The following is a 20,654-nucleotide window of genomic DNA, read 5'->3' as shown; positions in this document are numbered from 1 at the left end:
AAAGAAAAAAAATGCAGTATTTCTAATTGTACTGTCTGAGGTGAATTTCTCACGTTACACATGTTAAAGTTACATTTACAACATGTGGCTAATGCTCTTATCCAGGGGGACTGACCTTTCAGTCACAGGTAGGGGAATGTAGTGTTAGGAGTCTTGCCCAAGGAGCCTCATTGCTGTAGTGTGGTGTGCTTTCCCTGCCGGGGATCATACGCAGTCTGCCATATGGAGGGCGGTGTTGTTAGTATTAACTTTAATATATTGTTCCAAATTTGACTCTTTTAAAACACACCCTTACTATCGGTCTTCTTGTCTATCTATCTGTCTATCTATCGTTCTATCGGTGTTTCTTTCTCTCAGCCTCTGTCTGTGTTATTAATGTGCTCGTGACAGCTTAATTTGATAAGCAGGCCACATGCAGAAGCCACAAGATTGTTCTCACAGAACAGAGTGTTTTTTTTTCTTATAACTCACTGTTCTTCAAAATGCTGCCACGCAGCCTGTCGATGACCCATTTCCGAGATGGTCGAGAAAACAAGGGAGAGCAGCGGAGAAATCCATGGGGAGTAGCCTACGCTGAGGAGCACATGCGAAGGAGAAAGAACATGCCAGTGATAAGAAGGAGGGGATCGTTGTTAATTTTCACATCTACTTTCCACCAACATTTTTTTTTTCATTATTTTATTTCTTCTAATCACCTTCCCTCTCTTTCATTAGACCACAGAACACCTCCCCACCCCCCACCCCTCCTAGCCCAGCACACAAACACACCCCACCTCTCCAACATCTCCCTCCACCAGTAGCGAAGTCAGAAGAGAGGCGCTGGGAACGTTAGCATGGATTAAGCTTCCGCAATAGCCTCCTCGCTTAATTACACGTGTAATGAGTTGTTTATTTGGGATAATGCGCAGCAGGAGCGTCGGGCCAAGCACCGGAGCCCGGAGCAGACCCGGCGGAGAGCGAGGGATGTGATGGAGGGGAGGAGAGAGAGAGAGAGAGAAAGAAAGAGAGAAGGAGTTGGGGAAAGAGCTGTCAATGTGGGCTCAGAGGCAGGGAAATAGAGGATCCGTTTGGGGAGGAGAGCAGAGTAGATATTTTTTCAACGGCCTTAGGGTCAAACGGCCCCAGGATTTTTCTCAGGGTGGAGGAACAGAGGGGAAAAAGGGCCTGATATCTTGAAAAACACACAAAAAAAGAAGGGAAAGCAAAGTCCACACAGGAGGGAAGGGAAAGGAAGGGAAGTATATGTGCCCAGCAGTGGAGCGAAAGGCAGAGAGAGAGAGAGAGAGAGAGAGAGACGGGCTCTGCTATCATTAGCCAAAGGGGACAGGCGAGGTTATGTGAACGGTGCAGCTGGAGAAGGAGCTGAGGGAATTAGAGAGGGCGAACTGCTGGGCTGCTTGTGAACCAGCCCCCCCCTCCCCACCAAGAGCTGAGCAGCCTGCATTTTCCCAAAGCAACCCCCCCACACCCATCACCCCACCCTCGAAAAAAAAAAAAAAGTAGCATAGATGGTGAGGATAAGCTTCTGCCTCTGCAGCAAGACTCAGAAAACACACACACACACTTATAAGCACTCTGTTGATTTATACACCATTTTGGCTGTAGGCAATCGCTTCTCGTTGTTTTCTTTCCCGTCCTTATCGGCCCCATCGAAAAACAGGCTTTATTCCACGAGAGCTGGTGTTTAGCGTCAGAATAACAGTAATTAGAAGGCTGATTATTTTTGATAAACCTGTACCTCCACCTCTCTCTCAAAAAAAATGAAATTGTAGTAACCCCTCTTTTCCTTTTTCAATTCTTCCTCCGAGCTGAATTTTATTGTTTGTTTATTTGCCTTGTCTTTTCTTGTCTTTTTCCTCCATGTTAAGCTATCGCAAAGCAAACGAAGGAGAAGCACGAGCCGGTTTAATCCAGCGCTATGCATCAGACTGACTAAAAGACCCAAACTTTCCCTGTCACCCTTTTGTGATCACATGCAAGAAAAGAAAAAAAAAAGGAAAAAGAAAAAAGCAGGCCCGCCACAGCTGCGAGACACGAGAAACACACAGCAAAGGAAGCTATGCAAATGCGCAAAGGCCCGCTACCGTATCCAACAACAAGGAAAAAAAGCCACACACACACACACACACACACACATCACACTTCACAAGCTACTCCTACAAAAAAAAGACAGAATGGAAGGTAGGGAAGATTTGAAAAGAAAAGGGAGATAAAATACAAGTAGAAGTTTTTTTTTTTACAGAGTGGAGGAAAAAAAGAAGAGAGGAGAGGTTGAGTTTAATTGCAATGACGCATGGCACGGTGTCTTCGGTGTCAGTGCGGAAGGTGAGAGATGTCTCAGAATCAACGGCACTCTGGAAAAACAGGGAAACACACCTTGACAGGTTCTCTCCTACCAGCTAAGTCAAGCCCCATGTTGTTTGGTGCAGCCTTAAAATAGCAACCAGGACTGGCAGTAGGGTCATTTGCTTGTGATCCACAAGCTTGAGAAGAAGTCACGTTGAGTGTATGTGTGTGTGTGCGTGAACGTTGAGCTCCAGTCCAAGAAAGCCTCTTCCGCACACTCAGCCACTTCTCCTCTCCTTCCTCTCCCTGTCTCAATCTCAAGGGTTAAAAAGCGACACAAGTTTATCAGATTTGGCCAGAGTTACTCCTCTCCTCGCCTCCCTCTTGGGTCTTCAGCCCCCCCACCCCCCCGCCTTTTGAAACTTCGGGCCAGTTTGATTCACTGCAGCTGCAGTGGACTCTTTAATCAGACGCTATCTTCTTCTTGCTGGTTTACCCCCACCACCCTTCATTTTTCCCTCCATCACCTCCCTCCCCCTGTACCCAAGCCTCCTTCTCCCCTTAACGCATCTTAATTGGTTGCTTTCTGTGACAAATTATGAGGGCTTGCTTTGATGAGGTTGGCCTGAGCCGTTGCCTGAGTGGAGCGCGCCGGGCTTTTGCCAGCCCTTGCCGGTCCCTCTCACCACTACAAACGAGGGTTGGGGGTTTGGGGGGTAGAGGGAGAGAAAAAAGGAGGGAACGTGGACGTGCTGGTCTTGTAATGACAGACTCGGAATGGGATTGGCCCCTGGGGAGATGCCGGGTACTGTGCATCAGGCTAGAGAGCGTGGGCTTTGAGGAATCTCGGACTGCGTTCACATTACCAGCCTTATTGCTCAGTTCCAAATGTTTAGACTAGCTTTCATTTTTTTTTTTTGACATTGGAGAAAGTATATCTTGTTAGTACAATGTAGGGGAGGGCAATATGACACTCTGACCAATCGTAGAATTATTCATTATGAAAGGGTTGCAAGCTTTCTGACCAATCACAGATGTTGCTGCTGGTCTATGTGTATTTCCACAATTGAAGGACCAAACCGAGAAAGATCATTTGGGTCAAAATAATTTAGGACAATCTTTTACCTCATCAAGGGGTCACCAAAGTGTTTTTTGTTATATTGTAGATACACAAGTAATTATAGGAAGTATGAGGTATGAGTCCGTATTGTTCAGATCTGACAGTCTTGAGTAGTTTATTGGTCTTTCCATTACGGCCCAAAAATCTGTGTTTTGATCTTTTTTGTAAGTAATGAAGTAATGAATACGGTGGCATGAGTGGAAGTGCAGTCTTGATTTGTTTACATTTTGCCCCATTGCTATTGGACAGGAAGTCAGAGAAGGAGAAAGAAAGTGACAAGGCAGGGGCCTGAGATAGAGATAACGCGAGAGCGCAATTGGAAGATTGGAGAGAAAAGCATGGAGTAGAGGTTAAGGAAAATCGTGGCCCTTTTGCTTAGACAAACATGGACTGCACCAATTGTTGTTTAATGGCCCGAGACATCAACAGTGAGGCAGCGGTTCCACCAATCAGTCCAATCAGCTTGCGGTAACCCTGAATGAGTGTGACATCATTTTTAGAAGGCTGGAGATGAGGGGGATGACTGTACAGCTTTTTGCAGCGGGAGAGCTGGAAAGGGCGTCTGGGCTAAAGCAGCCTACCTCTCCTTTCTTTTTCTCTCCTCGATCTGGGTTACTCGGTTTTTGAACAGAGCTTTGGGACCAAGTAAAAGGAGAGAAAAGAGAAAAAAAAAAAAAAAAACAACTAAAGCTCAGGTCAAACTTATGAAGGACATCCTGGAAGTGCCGTGCCTTCATATTTTAGATTTTGTCGTATACTTCAGTCCTTAAACCAGATGGCTGAGTGGAGCAATTTCAAACTTCTGCTGCTTTGGGACATTTTTTTCCTAATTGATATCCTAGTAAATGAGTTTACTGTAATTATTAACCTTATTTATTCCAAATGTGTGATTCATATGAACCTTCTAGATGTGGTTCAAGCAGTTTGCAAAGGGAAATTTAGTCTGGGCATACTGATCGCTATCTCTGGTCACTGAGGCTGCTGTGTACACTCATTTTGAAATATTGTATGGTCCATTTGAACCATTGCATCAACAGTTCTGTAAGGCATGTCATTTCCTGGCAAGCCAGAGGTCAACAGGAAGCTTCCATTTGCAGCCTTGAAGAGCTAACCACAACAGGCCTTAACTCTAAAACACCATTAACACTTCTTGATCCTGTAATAATAATAAACAGTCCTGTGGTTTGTATGTTAAGATATGCATCCAAAAAAGGTTTCTGGGATGGATTCATGTTGCTAGGTCGCAGCTCAAACAGTTTACTGAGCAAAGTTTCTATCAAAAACTACATTTTCCAATTCTCAAAAATCTCAAATCACTTTTTTATAAATAGTTTTTCGATTTGCCATCAGGTCAGTAAAGATGTTGAGAAACCAAAACCAAAAATATTGAGAGGGAAAAAATGTTTTTTACATGTTTACTGAAACGTTACTCCAAAAAAAAAAAAAAAAAAAAAAAAAAAAATACTGATTGATCCGAGGCACGAAAAGAAGAGGTTGCTCAACTTCCCTCCCTCCCCTCCCTCTCCGGCAGTCATCAGAAGAGGGAAGGAGAGGGGGAAAAAAAAAACCTGCTATACGATTTCAGTAAACCACTTCAGTATCAAGTGCCTCAGTAGCTTACCGTACTTTACCACACACGAAAGAAAGAAGGGAAAAAAAAGTCCGAGGAGAAGGAACGAAAGGGGGAGGAAAACAGGAAAAAAAGAAGAGGCAGAATCAAGATGGAAGTGTGTTGGCACCCGCTCTCGCTCTACGAGCCACGTTAGCCTCTGGGCTTAATTGAAGCCAGGAGGGAGCGTTTAATAATTGCTGTCAGAAGATCAAATTTAATTCTCTTTTTCACAGGACCGCTGTAGGGTAGGGTGAAACAAATTGTCATCGGAGATTTCCAAATGAACAAAGCTTTTAATTAGTCTGATTAGAATGCCAAGGTAGAGAGGGGGCAGAGGAGGAAGGGAGGGAAAAAAAAAATTAAAAAAAAGTGCGATGAAATAATCAGAGGGCCATCTAAGCGTGCTGCTGGCTGGTGTGGCGAGGCAACCACGTGACCTGGCCCTGCAGACACGCCGCAACCCCTGAACACGGCTAACACCGCTAGACGCTGTCATCCTCCGTGGAGAACATAATTGGGCGAAGATGTCAGGCCTTTGTCTGTTCCAAGTGACATAGCTCTGGGCCGCGAGCATAGGGAGGTGATTACTCACCGACCAAAGACGTGTGCTGCTTGTATTTATTTTTTTATTTCTTGGCTGTTTGCCGCACACAGATTTGCTTAACCTGTAGAAGCATTTAGCTAGTTATTGTTGTCATTTATGGGAATTGTTTAAATGTAATTAAACATTTACTTAGTTAATGGCAGAGTCATGTTACATAATGACTTAAATTTGCGCTTGAAGGACAGTACCGTGCAAAGGTTTTAGGCACCCGAGAGAAGCTCTAGTTACTAGTTACTAGCTTGTTACCATGGCAAACCAGTGCCTAATCATGTTAAATCAGGTGAGCTGGTGATGAAATTGATCAAATCCACACACTCATTGGGGCCTTCAAGAGAAATCTGGAACCAAGCTTTGTTCTTGTGAGCTAGACTACAAAATATCACCTTTCTTGCGTGATCTGGAGTTTGTACAGTAAAAATCCTCTTATTGCTGAGATGGTTTTAAATAATATGCTCCTGTGCCTTAAACCTCACAGCACATCACTGTATGTTCTGTATTGACAGAGCAGAATATTTGGTGTTTTTCTGATCATTTGGGGGTCAAGAGATTACTAGAATACAGCAGAAATGTAAATAATTTGACTGAACTGTTATAGAAGAAATCATTTGTCCATTTGTAACAAAAGTGCTATGTGTGTTGATTAAATTAAGAGTTTCCTTCCAACACAGTGTAAAGCCTATCCATTCACAGCCATTGTAGTTATTGGTGATTACACATACATTGTAATAAAAGCAGCTATAACGTCTAAGACTTTTGGTTTGATCTGTTTGCTAGGACAGGTTTTACTCTATTTGAACTGTTATGGATACGTAAAAAAATAAACAAGAGGTAGAAACGCCTCATGAGTATTAATTTTCATGCTGGACTCAAGCGGTGCTGTGGTTGCACCTGGACCCTGCACTTCTGGGTATGACGTGGCAGTGGTTACACTGGTTAGCTGATAAACACAGCTCTTTTCTTGCAGATGTGCGAGCAGGGGATCCTGAACACCCGATTACGGCTGTTTATTCAAATCACTGTGTCCAAAGACCCAAGCATTGTTATGACACTCTAGCAGTAAAAATAATAATGATAATAATAATAATAATAATAATAATAATGTGACCAGGATGTGATCTCAACCCTAGAGCCTGTGACTTGCTTGCTTTCTCTTTTTCCATGCCCACCCTAAAAGTGTCATGGGTTCATTTCAGTTCTCCTTTCTTCGTATACTTTGCTTCCACCGTACCAGCAACTAGTCAGGAAATGTACATTTAGCGTCTTCTAGGTACTGTAGTCCGTAGCGTACAAGGTCCTCGACCAGCTGCAGTTTCTGAGAACTATCCATACGCTCAGCTCATTTCACGGAGACCACTTCATCAAGCTGTTCTGAAGGTTCCGTGGCTCCGGTTTTGTGCTCGTACACTTCAGCTGAACACCTGTTCTGAAGAGGACAGTTATCAGTCACTACTGAGCTCACCCATTCATATCTCGTGAAGCCGAGCAGCTGCCTCCTTCCTACCTCTCTCTGGTTGACATGGTGTGTCGAGCCACGTTGTCCTTGGCCCGCTTCGCAATAGCTAATTGACAGACGGCTCTCACCTGCCCCCGTTTCGGCTCTGGTGGGCCGCGGCCACTGTTTACCGACTGACTGAGGGACGGGACTGCTGTCAGCACCCCTTCATCCCCTTTTCCACTCCTTTCCCTCGGACGTGTGGTAACATATTAGCTAACGCAAGCTTGTATTTCAGAAAGAACGTTTACTTTCCTTTTCTTTTTGACCTTAATTGTCAGGATATTAATTAAGTTTAGTTCATTTATTTTCATATTTGATTCTGGTAGGAAAGAACTCCACTATACTAATGAGATTATTTATATACTTTAGGTAGGTGGCATCATCAGCGGAAGCTACGGAGGGACCTTGTGTATGCTTGAGTTAGAGATATCCTTTAGACATTTCAGAACAATGGCTTTACCTTCAAGAAAACCATCGAAACTCCGAAGCATGGGAAAGCAAGGAATAAACATCGTATTTTTCGCTTCACTTCACAAAATATCAAGGCCTGGGGCTACTTGATAAAGAGAAGGTTCTCTTCAGGAGAACTCTGTGAGGCTGGCAATGACGCTCAGCGTTATTTTAAAGAAATTTACAGCTGATTGCAGGGAGAGACAGGGGTGAAGCATAGCTGTGGAAGGTCCCTGAAAGAGCACTCTGTGCAACGTAAATGAAACCTCTCCTTTTCCATCGAATGCCCTAATCTCACGTAGCACCTGAAAAGCGCTATTCACCAGACGCCGCCCAGCAGCAATGCAGTTCATCCATAATTTCACACATTTGCTAATAAAGTCTTTCATTGTGACAGTTGGCTGTTTTTTTTTCCTGCTTGTCTTTTTTACGACTTGAGGTGAAGTCTAGGTTTTTGGGGGGATTTATAAACAAAAAACCTCTTTCTATACATGGAAATCTGAATAAGTCAGGAGTCGCTGTGGGTTTCCCAATCAGAGAGTGGGATTCTATCAGCGATGTAATGAGGGAAAGGGAGGGGCTCCACTGGTGCTTTAGTAGTTTTGGATGATGGTTGTACATGTTTAAATCCTGACTACAACATTGTTGTCCCTGTTGCCCTCTTGGCCCAGAAACTTTTGCTTCCAGCGCTTGCATCAGAAAGCGGCCGTTTGTTTACGGTCAGTGGTGGCGGCGGCGGCCGCAACTCTTTTTCTTTCTGTTCTTCTCTTCTTTTCTTTCTTCTTTTCTGGCTGGGAGAGGGAAGCGCAGGAGTTTTGGTTCCCATTTTGTGCATTCTGGAACAGTTTAGGAAAGGAAGCACCTTTACACCTTTGATTGTCTGTGGTTGCTGATGTCACGTCCTTCCGTCAGGCTCTGTGTTTGTGTGAGTGAGCGGCTGTGTGTGTGTGTTTCCTGTCTCGCTGTCCAGTGGTGTTGGGGGTCTTAAGGGGTGAGAATGTTGGTGTGTCCTTAGAATGCAGGTTTGAAGGGTTTTTTCTCATTTTTCCTTATTACTAACATAAATCAAGGGCAGGCGTTTTTGCTAGCAGTGTGAGGGACAGCGTCTTGATGAATTTTTACATGCATAAAAGATATTGGTCAGTATAATTAGCTGGATTTTTTTGGACAGTTTATAAAAAACAGCAGCCGTTTGCAGCTAAATGTTAGAAAATTCTCGTTAAGATTCATTGCTTCCTCAGTCCCAATAAACCTCTGAAAATGGCCTGCGGATAAACCGGTCCTAACAACCGCCGTCACCCGTGCGTTCCCAAAATCCCACCTCCACAGAGCCAGATCTCCAGTTTAGGTCACTCATCCCACTGCGTGGTTGATGGACACTGGCTGCCCACGTCAAAATGTCCTATCTCCCCTAGGCAGCCTTCGGCTCACTCAAGAGTCTCTGCTTGTAATGACATTACAGAGACAATGAGCTTCCCTGGATACTCTGGGTACGGCCCCGCTGCATCCCTGCGTGCCATTAACTATCTCTGATAAACAGCTGCCCGTCTGCAAATAAGTGTATTAAATAAAACCGGCTCTGACAAAATAAACGCTGTTAGGGGAGGAAGAAAAAGTGTTTTGGGGGGATTAAGCAGGAGAAGCTGGGGAGCGAGTCTGCACTAGAGTTCATCCTCATACTGGAATTGTTCGGAAGCTAGATTGAAGCTACATTTTTTTTCATGCTGTCTCTTCAAGGAAACGGGAGTTTATTTGAAAAGAGTGAGGGTTTATTTAATGTATCGTGCACCTCCTAAAAGGTTTACTTACTGCTCTGTAATATGTTATTTCAAATCCCTGCGACCACATTTCCCTGCGCGGATAGAGGATACTTTTCAAGCACATGCTATTACCAAATGTGTTGCAGATGTGCAGAAGAGGAGAGAGAGAAAGAGAGAGGAGGGAGAGAATACGCCGGTGACAGTGCATGCTAAGGTGAAGGTCTATGAAGACCTTAGGTACCGACCACTCGACTGGTTAGCACTAAAGTCTTAAGTATCACAAGGCCATGCATTACAACTGCTTTAACCCTAGATGTATTATTATTATTATTATTATTATTATTATTTAGGAACTGTTCTAAATAGTCTAATATGTACAGTCATGTGACAAAATCAAGACACCCCATTAAAGAACCTTGTAAACATAGATATTTAATCTTCACTTGAACAACATTGAGAGATGAAAGAAATATCTTTAAAATCATTTGTAAAATGTAATTAATAGACATAGTTTTCTTTTGAGAAAAAAGGTTAGGACCCCCCCATTTATTACCATTTCAAATGTCTAAAATTAGAATCACACATCAACTGCAGGTGATTAGAGCACGGTTAGAGAGGATTCTGGAGGAGCCTGTCTTATTTAAACCTCAGACATTTAGTTTGGTGTGCTCTTGATTGGTGTAGATCACCATGGTCCAAAGAATTTTCTTTGGCCTTCAAAAAGAAGGCTGTAGATGCAGATGAGTCTGGGAAGAGATTTAAAAAGATCTCAGAACAGTCAGAAACCATCCGTGCCACTGTTTGTGAACAACTGTGAAACCACTGCTAACATGGCCAGGTCAGGCCAGGCCAGGCCAGGCCAGACCAGGCCAGACCAGGCCAGGCCAGGCCACCCTAGCAAGTTCAGCTCAAGAGCAGACCAAGTAGTCTCCAACAATCCTAATATGTCATCACAGGAACTACAGGTAACTAACTTTCCAGAGAACACCTGGACAAAGACCAGGACTTCTAGAACAGTGTGCTTTTTTAAGGTTTCCTCAATGCACAACTCCCAAGAAAATCGAGCTCTCCTTTACAGCAGACTCTTTCTGATGGGGTGTGCTAATTGAAATGATTAAATAAAGTGAGCGCGAGTCAACATATGAACACCATGTCAACCGAGCATGAGGTAATGCAACTGTTAGAGTTCAGAGGAATGCTACCTGCTGCGACCTGTAATGTTTCATTATTCCATACTTTCATTTTTCAGTACTTTTATTATTCCATACTTCAGTCTCCAGTATATAACCTTGAAATGAGAACTTCACACAAATGTGTTTTTTTTTTCCTCCCCCTCCCCTTTCCTTTTGTGGCAGTCTGTCTGATAAGCAAGTACAGGAAGTCATATTCACTCTATTAAGACTTTGACAATACAATTGAGTGTAAATGATTTTTTTCTCCCTAAGTGGAACACTTGGGAATGAAACGACCCAGAATTGGGCCTGGTTTTGTTCGTACCCATTGCCCTCTCAGCTCCAGTTCTCATCGAGAGAGAGAGAGAGGGATAGGGAGAGGGAGAGAAATAGAAGGAGAGAGAGAGAGAGAGAGAGAGAGCAGCTCATTACGTCCCGGTACTGGCTCTCAAACCCAATACAACCCACCCCCCGCCTATTCTCCTTTTTCTGTCTCTCTTGCACTCACGCGTGCTCCCTCACTCCCCCCCCCCCCCATCCGCACTCTAGTCTGTGGCAGAAGAAGCATGGTTAACAGATGGAAGGGTCGGCGGCAGCTCCTCTTTCTCACTCCTCTTGAGAGACCTTCTCAGATCTCTGTCTCATTCCCTCTCTTTCTAACATGTTCTCTCCATGTTTTCCATGCTGTATTCGCTCGCATATGGACGCAAACTTGGCAAATGTTGGAAAAATCTTCTCCCTCTATTTTTCTCTCCTCCTCCTGTGTCTCTTATGGCATCCCGCTCTGACCCTGCAGCCCTTAGCCGTGACCCCTGAACCAGGCTTTTTTCTGGCTACAACACTAAGCCAAGTCTTTAAGGTCCTCTTTGAGGAATGAGGAATCTCTCTCTCTCTCTCTCTCTCTCTCTCTCTCTCTCTCTCTCGTGCACGCTTTCTCACACGCTCTCTCTCTCTCTTTCTCTCTCACCCTCCGCATATGCCTTGGCTGTGGATTAGTGAATTGGCCTAACATGGCAGAGAAAGCCTGTTAGCTGTATTTTTCTCTCTCTCTGAAACACTGACACATAGTGTACCCACACGCACACACACACATATTCTCAAGCATGTACACACAAGTCGCACTGTTTGTTCTCATTGAAGCAAGTCAATCGCACTTTTGTGGGAAGATCTGTCTTCCCTATGTTTTTCTGTGTGCGTGTGTATGTGTGTGTGTGTAGCTGACAGATCTGCAGTACACTCTAGGCAAGAAAAAAAGTTCTGTGTAGCACTGAAAATGGGGTTCTTTGACTCATAACAGTAGTGGAACCCTTTTTAGGTTTTTTTAGATTTGAAGAACCATTTTAACAGGCAAAGACCTAGTTTATGTACTATGGTTGAATCCTACGAAAGTAAATGGAAATGTGTATGTGCACAAAGAGCCTTGTTTATTGAAGGTTCTGGATCATCACACATATATAGTTCTAGGAATGTCTCATGGAAGTTCTCATGCCTCATTGTTAACCTAGTCCAGTCCATGATCCAGAGCTCTTCGCTGTTTAGCCTTTAGAACCACCGAACTAATCAATTTAGCTTCTTGATCGTTTGGATTTCAGCTACAGTACACTCTTACTAGGTGCTACAAAGAATTCTTTAAGCAGAATAAGCATTTTTGGTTCCATAAAAATATTTTTGCAGATGAGATATTAAATTGGTAAAGAATGTTTATTTAAACTCTTTGAATCTTCAAAAGGTTCTTCTTTATTTTTTTCCTGGAAACAAAAATGTTTGCTGTATAGCATTTCCTAAAGAACCCTTTGTGGCGCCTTCATTTTGAAGAGTGTAGGTGAAGGTGGCTCATGTCAGCATGCGACTGCATCTCTGTAAATATTTACTCGGTAATCTAGTCATTATCACTTGCTTGTCACCGAGTTGTTTTGCTCCTTGTTCAACAGTAGTCCTTCAAACAATCATCACGCTTGCTTTAGTTTCGCCATCCAGGTGCTAAGACACGCTCACTAACAGTCTTTTTAACAGCTCTCGTAAAGTGTGACTGGTGTTGTTTGGATGCTAATAAAGCATACCATTAGGTCCATTATAAATAGAGACCATGGCACCCAAGCAGTGGTGGGCTATTATATTAATAACGGCATGCATTTTTTTCTTTGTCCTGCGGAATGCGTGTGTTTGACAAATAGGTTTTAACATGATAACGAGGGAATTTAACATCTCAGTGTTGAATTTTATGGAGTAGCCGCACTGCAGGACGAAGAGGCAGCAGAATGTGACTACACATGCTTTTTGTACGTATGGAATGGAAGCATCTATTCATTCAGTGCTCGTAGTGCTGCATAATCTGTCTTCCCGCAAACTCTCACTTAGGTAAAACAGGTGCAACATTATAACACCAAGGAAGGTATGTGGGGCTTGCCTGCGTGAATGTCGCAAACTCGAGTTTTCTGAAATCTGCTTATCAAAGAGCCAGAGGAGGACAGATAGGTGGATAGATGGAGGGGAAGACAGAGTGACACATCTTTCAGATGTAGCGACATCAACGTCTGCGACTTGTTCTGGCAGGTGCCGGGGAAACGCGGTTCAGAAACAGGCAGGTAGAAGAAGGGAGAAGGGTGGAAGAAGAAGAAGAAGAAGAAGAGAAGAGGAAGAGGGAGAAGAAGAAAAAAAAAAACAAGAAGAAAGAGAGCGATGGAGGGGTTTTAATGCGACACTGCTGACAGCTCCACTGCATTACACCCAGCCTAAATAATGGGATGCTCATTTGCATAACGAGGGACGTTATCACCTCTACTGTCAGAAGAAAACACAACAACACTTCTGCCGCTCCTCCCCGAGATGAATCGGGTTGGCCTACTTTATGGCACCAGGGAGGTGCACTCAGTGTGCACACACACATACGCTTGCTCACATGCACATAGCACGCACGCACACACACACACACACACACACACACACACACAAGATAGCTCACATCGTTTGTGATCGCTAGCTCTCACACTATGCGGATCTCAAAGGTTAGCTTCTCGAGTGAGGGCAGCCCCTTCAAACTGAGGAGTTCTCAGCAGGAGGCCTGATGAAGGCCTCACACATCTCTTACACTGAGAAAGAAAGAGAGAGAGAGCGAGAGAGAGAGAGAGAGAGACAGGCAGAGAGAAAGAGAGAACAGGCTGTAAAGTGATTACAGGATCATGTCAGAGATAGGCTCGCCGAGTGTGTTTTGCAGAACAAACCAGAACAGCCTAGGTTGGCATCAAGCCTCCCTTTCATATCTACTGATATCCACATTGCTTTTATGAATCAGTCATGCTTACACAAGACGTCAACTGATGTATCCTATCCACCCATCGTTTTCATCTTCCCGAGCAGATCCTACATAGCAGGGAAAATACCTGTGCAGTACCAGACCGCTACTCGAGTTTGTGTTTTACAAGAAACATGCATTAGTCGTAACACACGCGATAGTGCTTTTTTTGACACAGTCACAATTTTTTTTTTCCTTCGGAAAAGGAGATTTGCCTCGCCGTTCAGGATGGCGTAAACACCACATTGTGGGTGATTAGAGACGTTAAGTTAGTGGCACTTCCAAAAAACCCTGTCAAAATCTGGGCAACTGTGGAGAGAGCGTGACAGTGCTGTCTCTCCTAGTAGTCGGAGAGCCGAAGAGCTGGCTCTGATTTGCATGATATCGACAGCGAAAAACAGCACTCGCGCAAAATGTTGACAGATTCTTTTGTCTTTATTCACTGTCCCATGTGGTTCAGACTCTGCTTTTTCTTTTTTCCATGCTGTGGTTTTTGCCATTTTTCATCTGACATAATGCTTCTCCCTCTCTCTGTCTTTCTCTCTCTCTCTGCCTCTCTCGCTCTCTCTCACTTTCTTACAGGTACATCTGCTGGAATCTTTGAATTGAGTGGAGCAAGTACAGAGAAGAAAGCCTGGTTTGAGGAAACGCAAAAAAAAAAAAACTAAACAAAAAAAAAAGAAACGGGAACGAAGGCAGAAAAGTTATCTGGTGAAAGAAGAGTGAATAAAGGAAGGGGACAATGGGGAGAAAAAAGATTCAGATCACGCGGATTATGGACGAACGCAACAGACAGGTAAGTCACACTGGCTGAGAGTCAAGGTCATAACCCCTAATCAAAGATCAGTTCATCTTTTCAGGTGCATACTTTACTCCAAATGCCTTCCTTTCGAACTCACACTGTCCCTTAATAAAAGCACTGGTGGCAGTCATTTTCAGCACCCTTCAAATGGTCCATGCCCAACGTGCCACGAAGTCTAGCTAATGGCAGTGGAAGATTTCTTCAGCAGGGGTGGGTACTGGGTGGGAGGTGAGTGCAAACAAACAGGCAAACAGAAGCTAAGGCACGCAGTGGTGGCAGAGAGGGGTGGAGTCCTTGTGAGTTGATTTTCAGAGGCGTACCACTAAGGCCAGTAGTTTTCCTTTTCGGATCAGCTTGTAGGTGGAAGCAAATGAGGTGTGAGCACTCTTAAGCGACATCACCACAATGTCCTATGTAGAGTAGCCTACAGTTGCTTTTCCACACTTATTGTTTTTATCTTAGGAACCTGGTATTTTTCCACACATCCTCAGATTCTTGCCCCTAGATGATGTAATCTTATTCAGGCACAATAGAATGGACCTAATGTTTTTATCCAGGGATGAAATATGGTTATAGCTGAGTTTGCCATTTCTCATCCAAGCATTTCTAACAACTGCTTTACACCCTGCTCTGCTGCTATATTCATATTTTGGATGATCTGAAATCACCAATTACATGAATACATGTACATATGATTTGTTCATGACCTGCTCAGGGCATTAGACTCCTACCAGTCAGGGCTGCAAACACAGACAGATATCACACCTAACAGATTCTGTACTTGTATCGATTATGGTGGTGCCAGTAACATAGGTACTTGTTTTACAGCAAGATCAATGAGCTCTTCTCTGGATCTGATGTTTATGTTCGCCCGCTGCCAGAGAAATAGGAGTTTAAAGGTGCCTTCAGAGAAGCATGACTTTGAGGCACTCCCAATTTGACTTGATTTGGTCGTAACTGTTTTTTTACAAAGCTTCACTCAGTGGCTAAGCAGTTGGGTCTGGTTGCATGGGTCCGGGTCTTTTTAGGGCTTTTAGAGAGACTGTTTTGCGTGCGCTTGTGAACATGTTCTCTGGAACCACAACTAGGTAAATGAATAGGAAATTTCTCTCCACTTTCCAGTACACCACTGATGTCACAAGCTTAGAATAGAAAATAGAAATATACATAGAATAGAAAACGAGACAAAACAATTCTTTGGTGCGCTTGCTTTTTAAAAAAGGATTTACTGTAGCCAACCCTTTTCATAGGAGGGGTCCACACTCCAGTTAATGGCTGCTGTCTGGACTTTGGGACGAAGTTGATCAATTATTGAAGGTGGCACAAGGGGTTGAGGAGGAGCAAGGGAGAGGAGAGGAAGAAGAGCGGGGAAAGTAATGGGTGTGTCAGGCAGCACAGACGGCAGGGGGATGGTGACATTAGTCATTTGGCGCTCGTGGGTTGAGTGAGTTCTCCCCCCCCTGAGGAAACCAGCTTCTCACATGCACACAGTGGTCCCTGCCAAAGACCTGTGATGAGTCAAATACCAGTAGTTGTATTTCTCTTACCAGTAGTCTCTCCTTCTCAGCAATCTATTAAGCAGTTTAGGGGGTTGTTTAGTAAACACCATTGAAATCGATGTCCTACTTCTCTACATCTGAGGACACCAATATGCTATGTCAAGGTGATTTGACAAAATGCTCAGGGCAAAGGTGCACTTGCTTTTAGAAAAGAGCCACTGTGGAGAGGGCAGAAAGAGAAAGGAAGAAAGTAGAAAGAGAGTGAGAAGGATGCAGGGAGCCCAGTCTAGGTCAGGATGTTTTTGGGAAGGCTATCATATTGCACAGAGAGCATCCTGTCCCAGTGTTATCGCTCTCGCTCTCTTTCTTTCTCCCTCTCATACGCTCTTGCTCCGTCTCCCTCTCCCAAGATCAGAGATTGATACAGGAAGGACACCTGATGAGAGTCAATGCCACAGCTTTCCGGGACTTGGAATCAAGAGGGAAGGCAGGACAAGGCAATAAGAGAATGGGAGAGATGGGGGTTCCTTTGCGTTCAACCACATTTTATTTAGAAAAAAAGAGGAACATGCTTCACACCATGAAAATGAAATATTCTGGACCTATAAATCAGGTTTCATTTGTGATCATTTCTACATTAATACATGTAAAGTACTGTTACTGAAGAACTGCTTTTGGTTTCCAACAGCACATGGTCCAAATCTGTAGGATAGAATGTACTATTTTTGGTGTTTGTTGGTTGATTAAAAATATTGTAGCTACAATAGATCTACTAAGACAGTAGTCCTCCCACATCCCTATACTTGATCTACTGCAGCAAGCAACCAGAGTCTGTGTGATGCAAGAAAGGCATGAAGACGGACATCACAAGACAAGAGCGGGGACCTTTGACTCACAAACCTTTTTTTTTTCTTCTTCTTCTTCTCCCCTCCCCTCCGTTCTCAATTTGTAGAAGTCGTGGCCTGGCCTTTGCATATTTTCACTTCCCCTTTAAGGAAATCTTTCCATACCAAAGCAAAATAAATAACTGCCTTCTTCAATGGTGTTACCTTTGGTACAGCATTCTTGAGATGTTTGCATGCTTTTCATGCAAATGCCATTAGGTCCAGCATATGACCTGCTGATTCCATAGCAAGTTTTCACTATTTTTTTCAGTGATAGTGATAAAATTAGTTTTATATGCAGCAAGGGATATATTCCAACCACTAATTCTAATTAAACCTGCTTTACATCATACCAAAAATGCCTGCATAGAGATTTTAAGGCAGTATCACAGCTTAAAGATGTAATAAAAGGCTAGTTTATTTGATATGTTAGACTATGAGGCAACATCAAAGGAGTTATAATACAAAAAGGACCACTTATCTCAGCATTGCCTGAAGCTGGCATGAGCTCCAAAAAAATGACGCTGAAAAATACTCTGAAATCTGTGCACCTCATATACTTTCTCATCATTCTGCTTCTTTTATCACCCTCATTGGAGTGGCAGGCCTTCATCCGGCCACCCTGCCTGTGGCGCCATGCTTGTGGGCACCGGGGCCCCCCTCGCCCTGGGCGGCCACTTCGGCCCCTGGTCCCCAGCCCCCCCGAAAACACTTCCCCAGAGCAAAGGCACCTCCAACAGGCCTACCCGGTGTTGACTGCCTGCCCAGATGGCCAGACAGAGGGCATCAGTGTGCACAGCCTGGCTCTGTGCCCCCCAGCCACTCAAGCACTTTTCCCGGGCGCATCACATGAAAGAACTCCCTGTGTCATAAAACACGTTAGCCACAGTGCTAGCTAGCGCCTGCTTCTCCCTCACTAGCACCCACACTTTGGCTCAGTTTGTCTCATGCCATTCCCTTTAAGTCACTTTCCCATAGCTACTGTATGGCATAGTGGTCCGTGTGGTAGGTATGAAGGGTGCCGTGGGATAGAAGGTGTACATGTACCCGGAAGATCAAATCAAATCACAGGCAGCACACGCTCAGTGTGATGTCTTACTGCCGTTCTTGAAGCAGCCGTGTTGGAGTCGTCTGTAATTGGGCCTAATGGAGGGTGGCTAATGCCGAGTTGTGATCCATCTGGCCGGGTGGCGAGCCAGACTTGGGCCAGGTCAGGAGAGGCCAGGAGGAAGTGGCCCCTGATGGCACTGTGGCAGGATGGGGGATGTAGTCATTAGTCATAGGAAGGATAAATGGTTTGCAGCTGACCCATTGTGCTTCAAGGAGAAGACCCTATTTAACATGTTAGTTCAGAAGCAGTGGCAGTTATTGCATGGTCGTAAGCCTAATTAATGCAGAGAAAAGTGTGTGTATTAGGAGGGGCAGGTTTCACTTGGTGGATACTGTCGATGCCATTTACAGCAGCTCAAACAGAAAACATTTGCATAAAGAAAGCGATATTGTGGTTTCCCTAAGGCATCATACCTTGATCAAAAGCCATAGCTCTACTAGACAGCGCCGGCTTGTGGGATACAGTACACGCCTAGGCCAGGAATAATAATAAATAAAAAAAAAAGTCTCATTTGAAACTATTTGTTCTTATTCCAGTGGAATCCGTAGGCACTTGATGTGGTGCTACCTTCAGTAAATGACTCGGCTAAGACATTCGGCTCGACATTCTGTAGGGTTCAGTAACTTTTCTCTTCATCTGTGCTTGGTGGAGTGATGGCATTGAGAGGGAGCCGGATTCCGGCACCCGTGACAACAGAGGCGTCTCTCCAATCAACAGCGGTGAGGTGTGAAACAGTTTGAGTGAAATTAACAGCAGGAAAATAATGAGGCCCTCTGGGTATCCCATCACCCCTACTCACTTTCCTCCGATTCCCACCTTGCTCCTCTGATCGCTTCCTCTGCGTCTGTCTCCTCAAAAAAAAGCACCGTTCTAAGTTCCTTCTTCTTCTTCTTCTGCCTTTCAAATTCATCAAACTTCCTTTGTTTCATCAAACTCTTGTCTTCTCCAAATTTCTCTTCTTTGAATTTGTCTTCTACAAATTGACTTCCTCTTGCATTAATTGTCATTCCTTCTTATTTCTCATCACTGCATCACTTCCTCTTTTTTCATGCTATTTTTTTATTTGCTTCTCATTTAACTAGCACACACACATTTTACTTTATAACGTCTAAACAATAAGAGCATTAATGGGCTGCCTTGATTCTCCTGTTACATTAGAATGTCTCATTAAACTACAGAGCGTTACCCCAATCCTCATTTAATCGAAACTTTTTATTCTGAATTCCAAATTTCTATTTGTGCACCATTTTCATCCACTTGTTGTTTCTCTTCAATGTAAATGTAGGTCACTCGGCTTTAGTAGAACTAGCCAGTGGAACCAGAAGGGTGTGGAGATCAGTGTTGAAGTCAGCATAATAAAGACGCAAAAATAATACAAAGGCCTCGTTGCCAAACTTATGCACTCACACCTCCAATTAAGATGTCTGTGAGGAGGCAGTTCAGGGCACTGGGCCCCAAGGGTGTGGGTGCAGCATGTGGGTGATTCGGGGGGAGAGGGCAGGGGTGGGAGCGAGGGTGGGGGAAGGCCTAGTGACAAATGGCTGCTCGTCCTCTCTGTCTGTGTTCTCCGGAGGAACTCCCCCGGGGAAAACAGCAAGCCCGGGAGGCGGGAAGCAGAAGCGAAGCCATTGTGAAGGGGAAGCCGTCAGGCACTTCCTGTTATGAGAGGAAATGCACACAAATGTGCTTCCTGACCCCCTGTCTCCAACCCTCTCGCATGCAGGGCAGGGAGTCAGACTGTTGCTGACCTCATTTCTCCTGATTGCTCGCTCCGTTCCTTGATTTGTTTTGAGACTTTTTTTTTTTATCGCCCTGGCCTTTTTTTCGAAAACCTCCTGGCCTCATTTTGTAGACCACCCATGTTCATTACACATGATTAAAGCTTATGTTTGTGTGTGTATTCCACACAAGGTTGTCTGACCAGAATAAGCAGAACAATGATCCTTCTCACAGCTGATTTTCTCCTCACTGTTCTCACCAGCTCACCACATAGAAGGTGCCATAAGTGGCATTTTCAGCAATTAACACCACGGCTTGCTGAAAGCACCAGAGCACTAGGAAGAGTGAGGCATGACAATGTGGCGGCAGGTTCAACAGAGAATTGGACAAAAGTAACAGAATCTTTCCCTATGCTCTTGTGACTTGACGTTACATCGGCAGCGGCAGAAGTCCCAGACTTTGCAAAACTCAGGACCGTTCTTGGAAGGGCTTCAGCTGATGTCATTTGTTTTAAACACCACTGTGACTTGGGGGCACTGCTGGTCAGTTTATAGAGCAAGGTCATCTCGAGCAAAGTGTTAACATAAGGTGACCTCAGGATAATTGTCCTTTGCTTTACTAACTTCCTTACTTGCTTTTTGTTTTGACCAATAGCAAAAAATGCACAATGTGGAGACCACATTAGCTCCATCTGTTTAGATCTTTTCTGGACTGCTGATCAGTAAAGGAGACTGTTTAAGAGTTGTCAGGCAACAGCTTGACTAATGAAGAAGGAATCTAAAGTAAAGTTTCGCCTATAAGCAAGTTCATCATTCTAAGACACACTGTAATGGTGGCAGGATGAGGCG

General features: G+C 44.2%; 1 protein-coding gene across 2 annotated transcripts in view; it reads left to right on the top strand.

Annotated features, from left to right (window-relative positions):
• Positions 1-20,654, top strand: part of mef2cb (myocyte enhancer factor 2cb) — a 68,635-nt gene that overhangs the window by 12,328 nt on the left and 35,653 nt on the right. For both annotated transcript variants that reach the window (XM_072664354.1, XM_072664353.1), the window contains exon 2: positions 14,374-14,587. In XM_072664354.1, coding sequence (XP_072520455.1) covers positions 14,534-14,587 — 54 coding nt within the window. In that variant the 5' untranslated portion in view covers positions 14,374-14,533. The remainder of the gene's footprint in view (positions 1-14,373; positions 14,588-20,654) is intronic.

The sequence above is a fragment of the Salminus brasiliensis genome, chromosome 20, assembly GCF_030463535.1.
Source record: "Salminus brasiliensis chromosome 20, fSalBra1.hap2, whole genome shotgun sequence".
Taxonomy (NCBI): Eukaryota; Metazoa; Chordata; class Actinopteri; order Characiformes; family Bryconidae; genus Salminus; species Salminus brasiliensis.
This window is presented reverse-complemented; position numbering and strand designations above follow the sequence as displayed.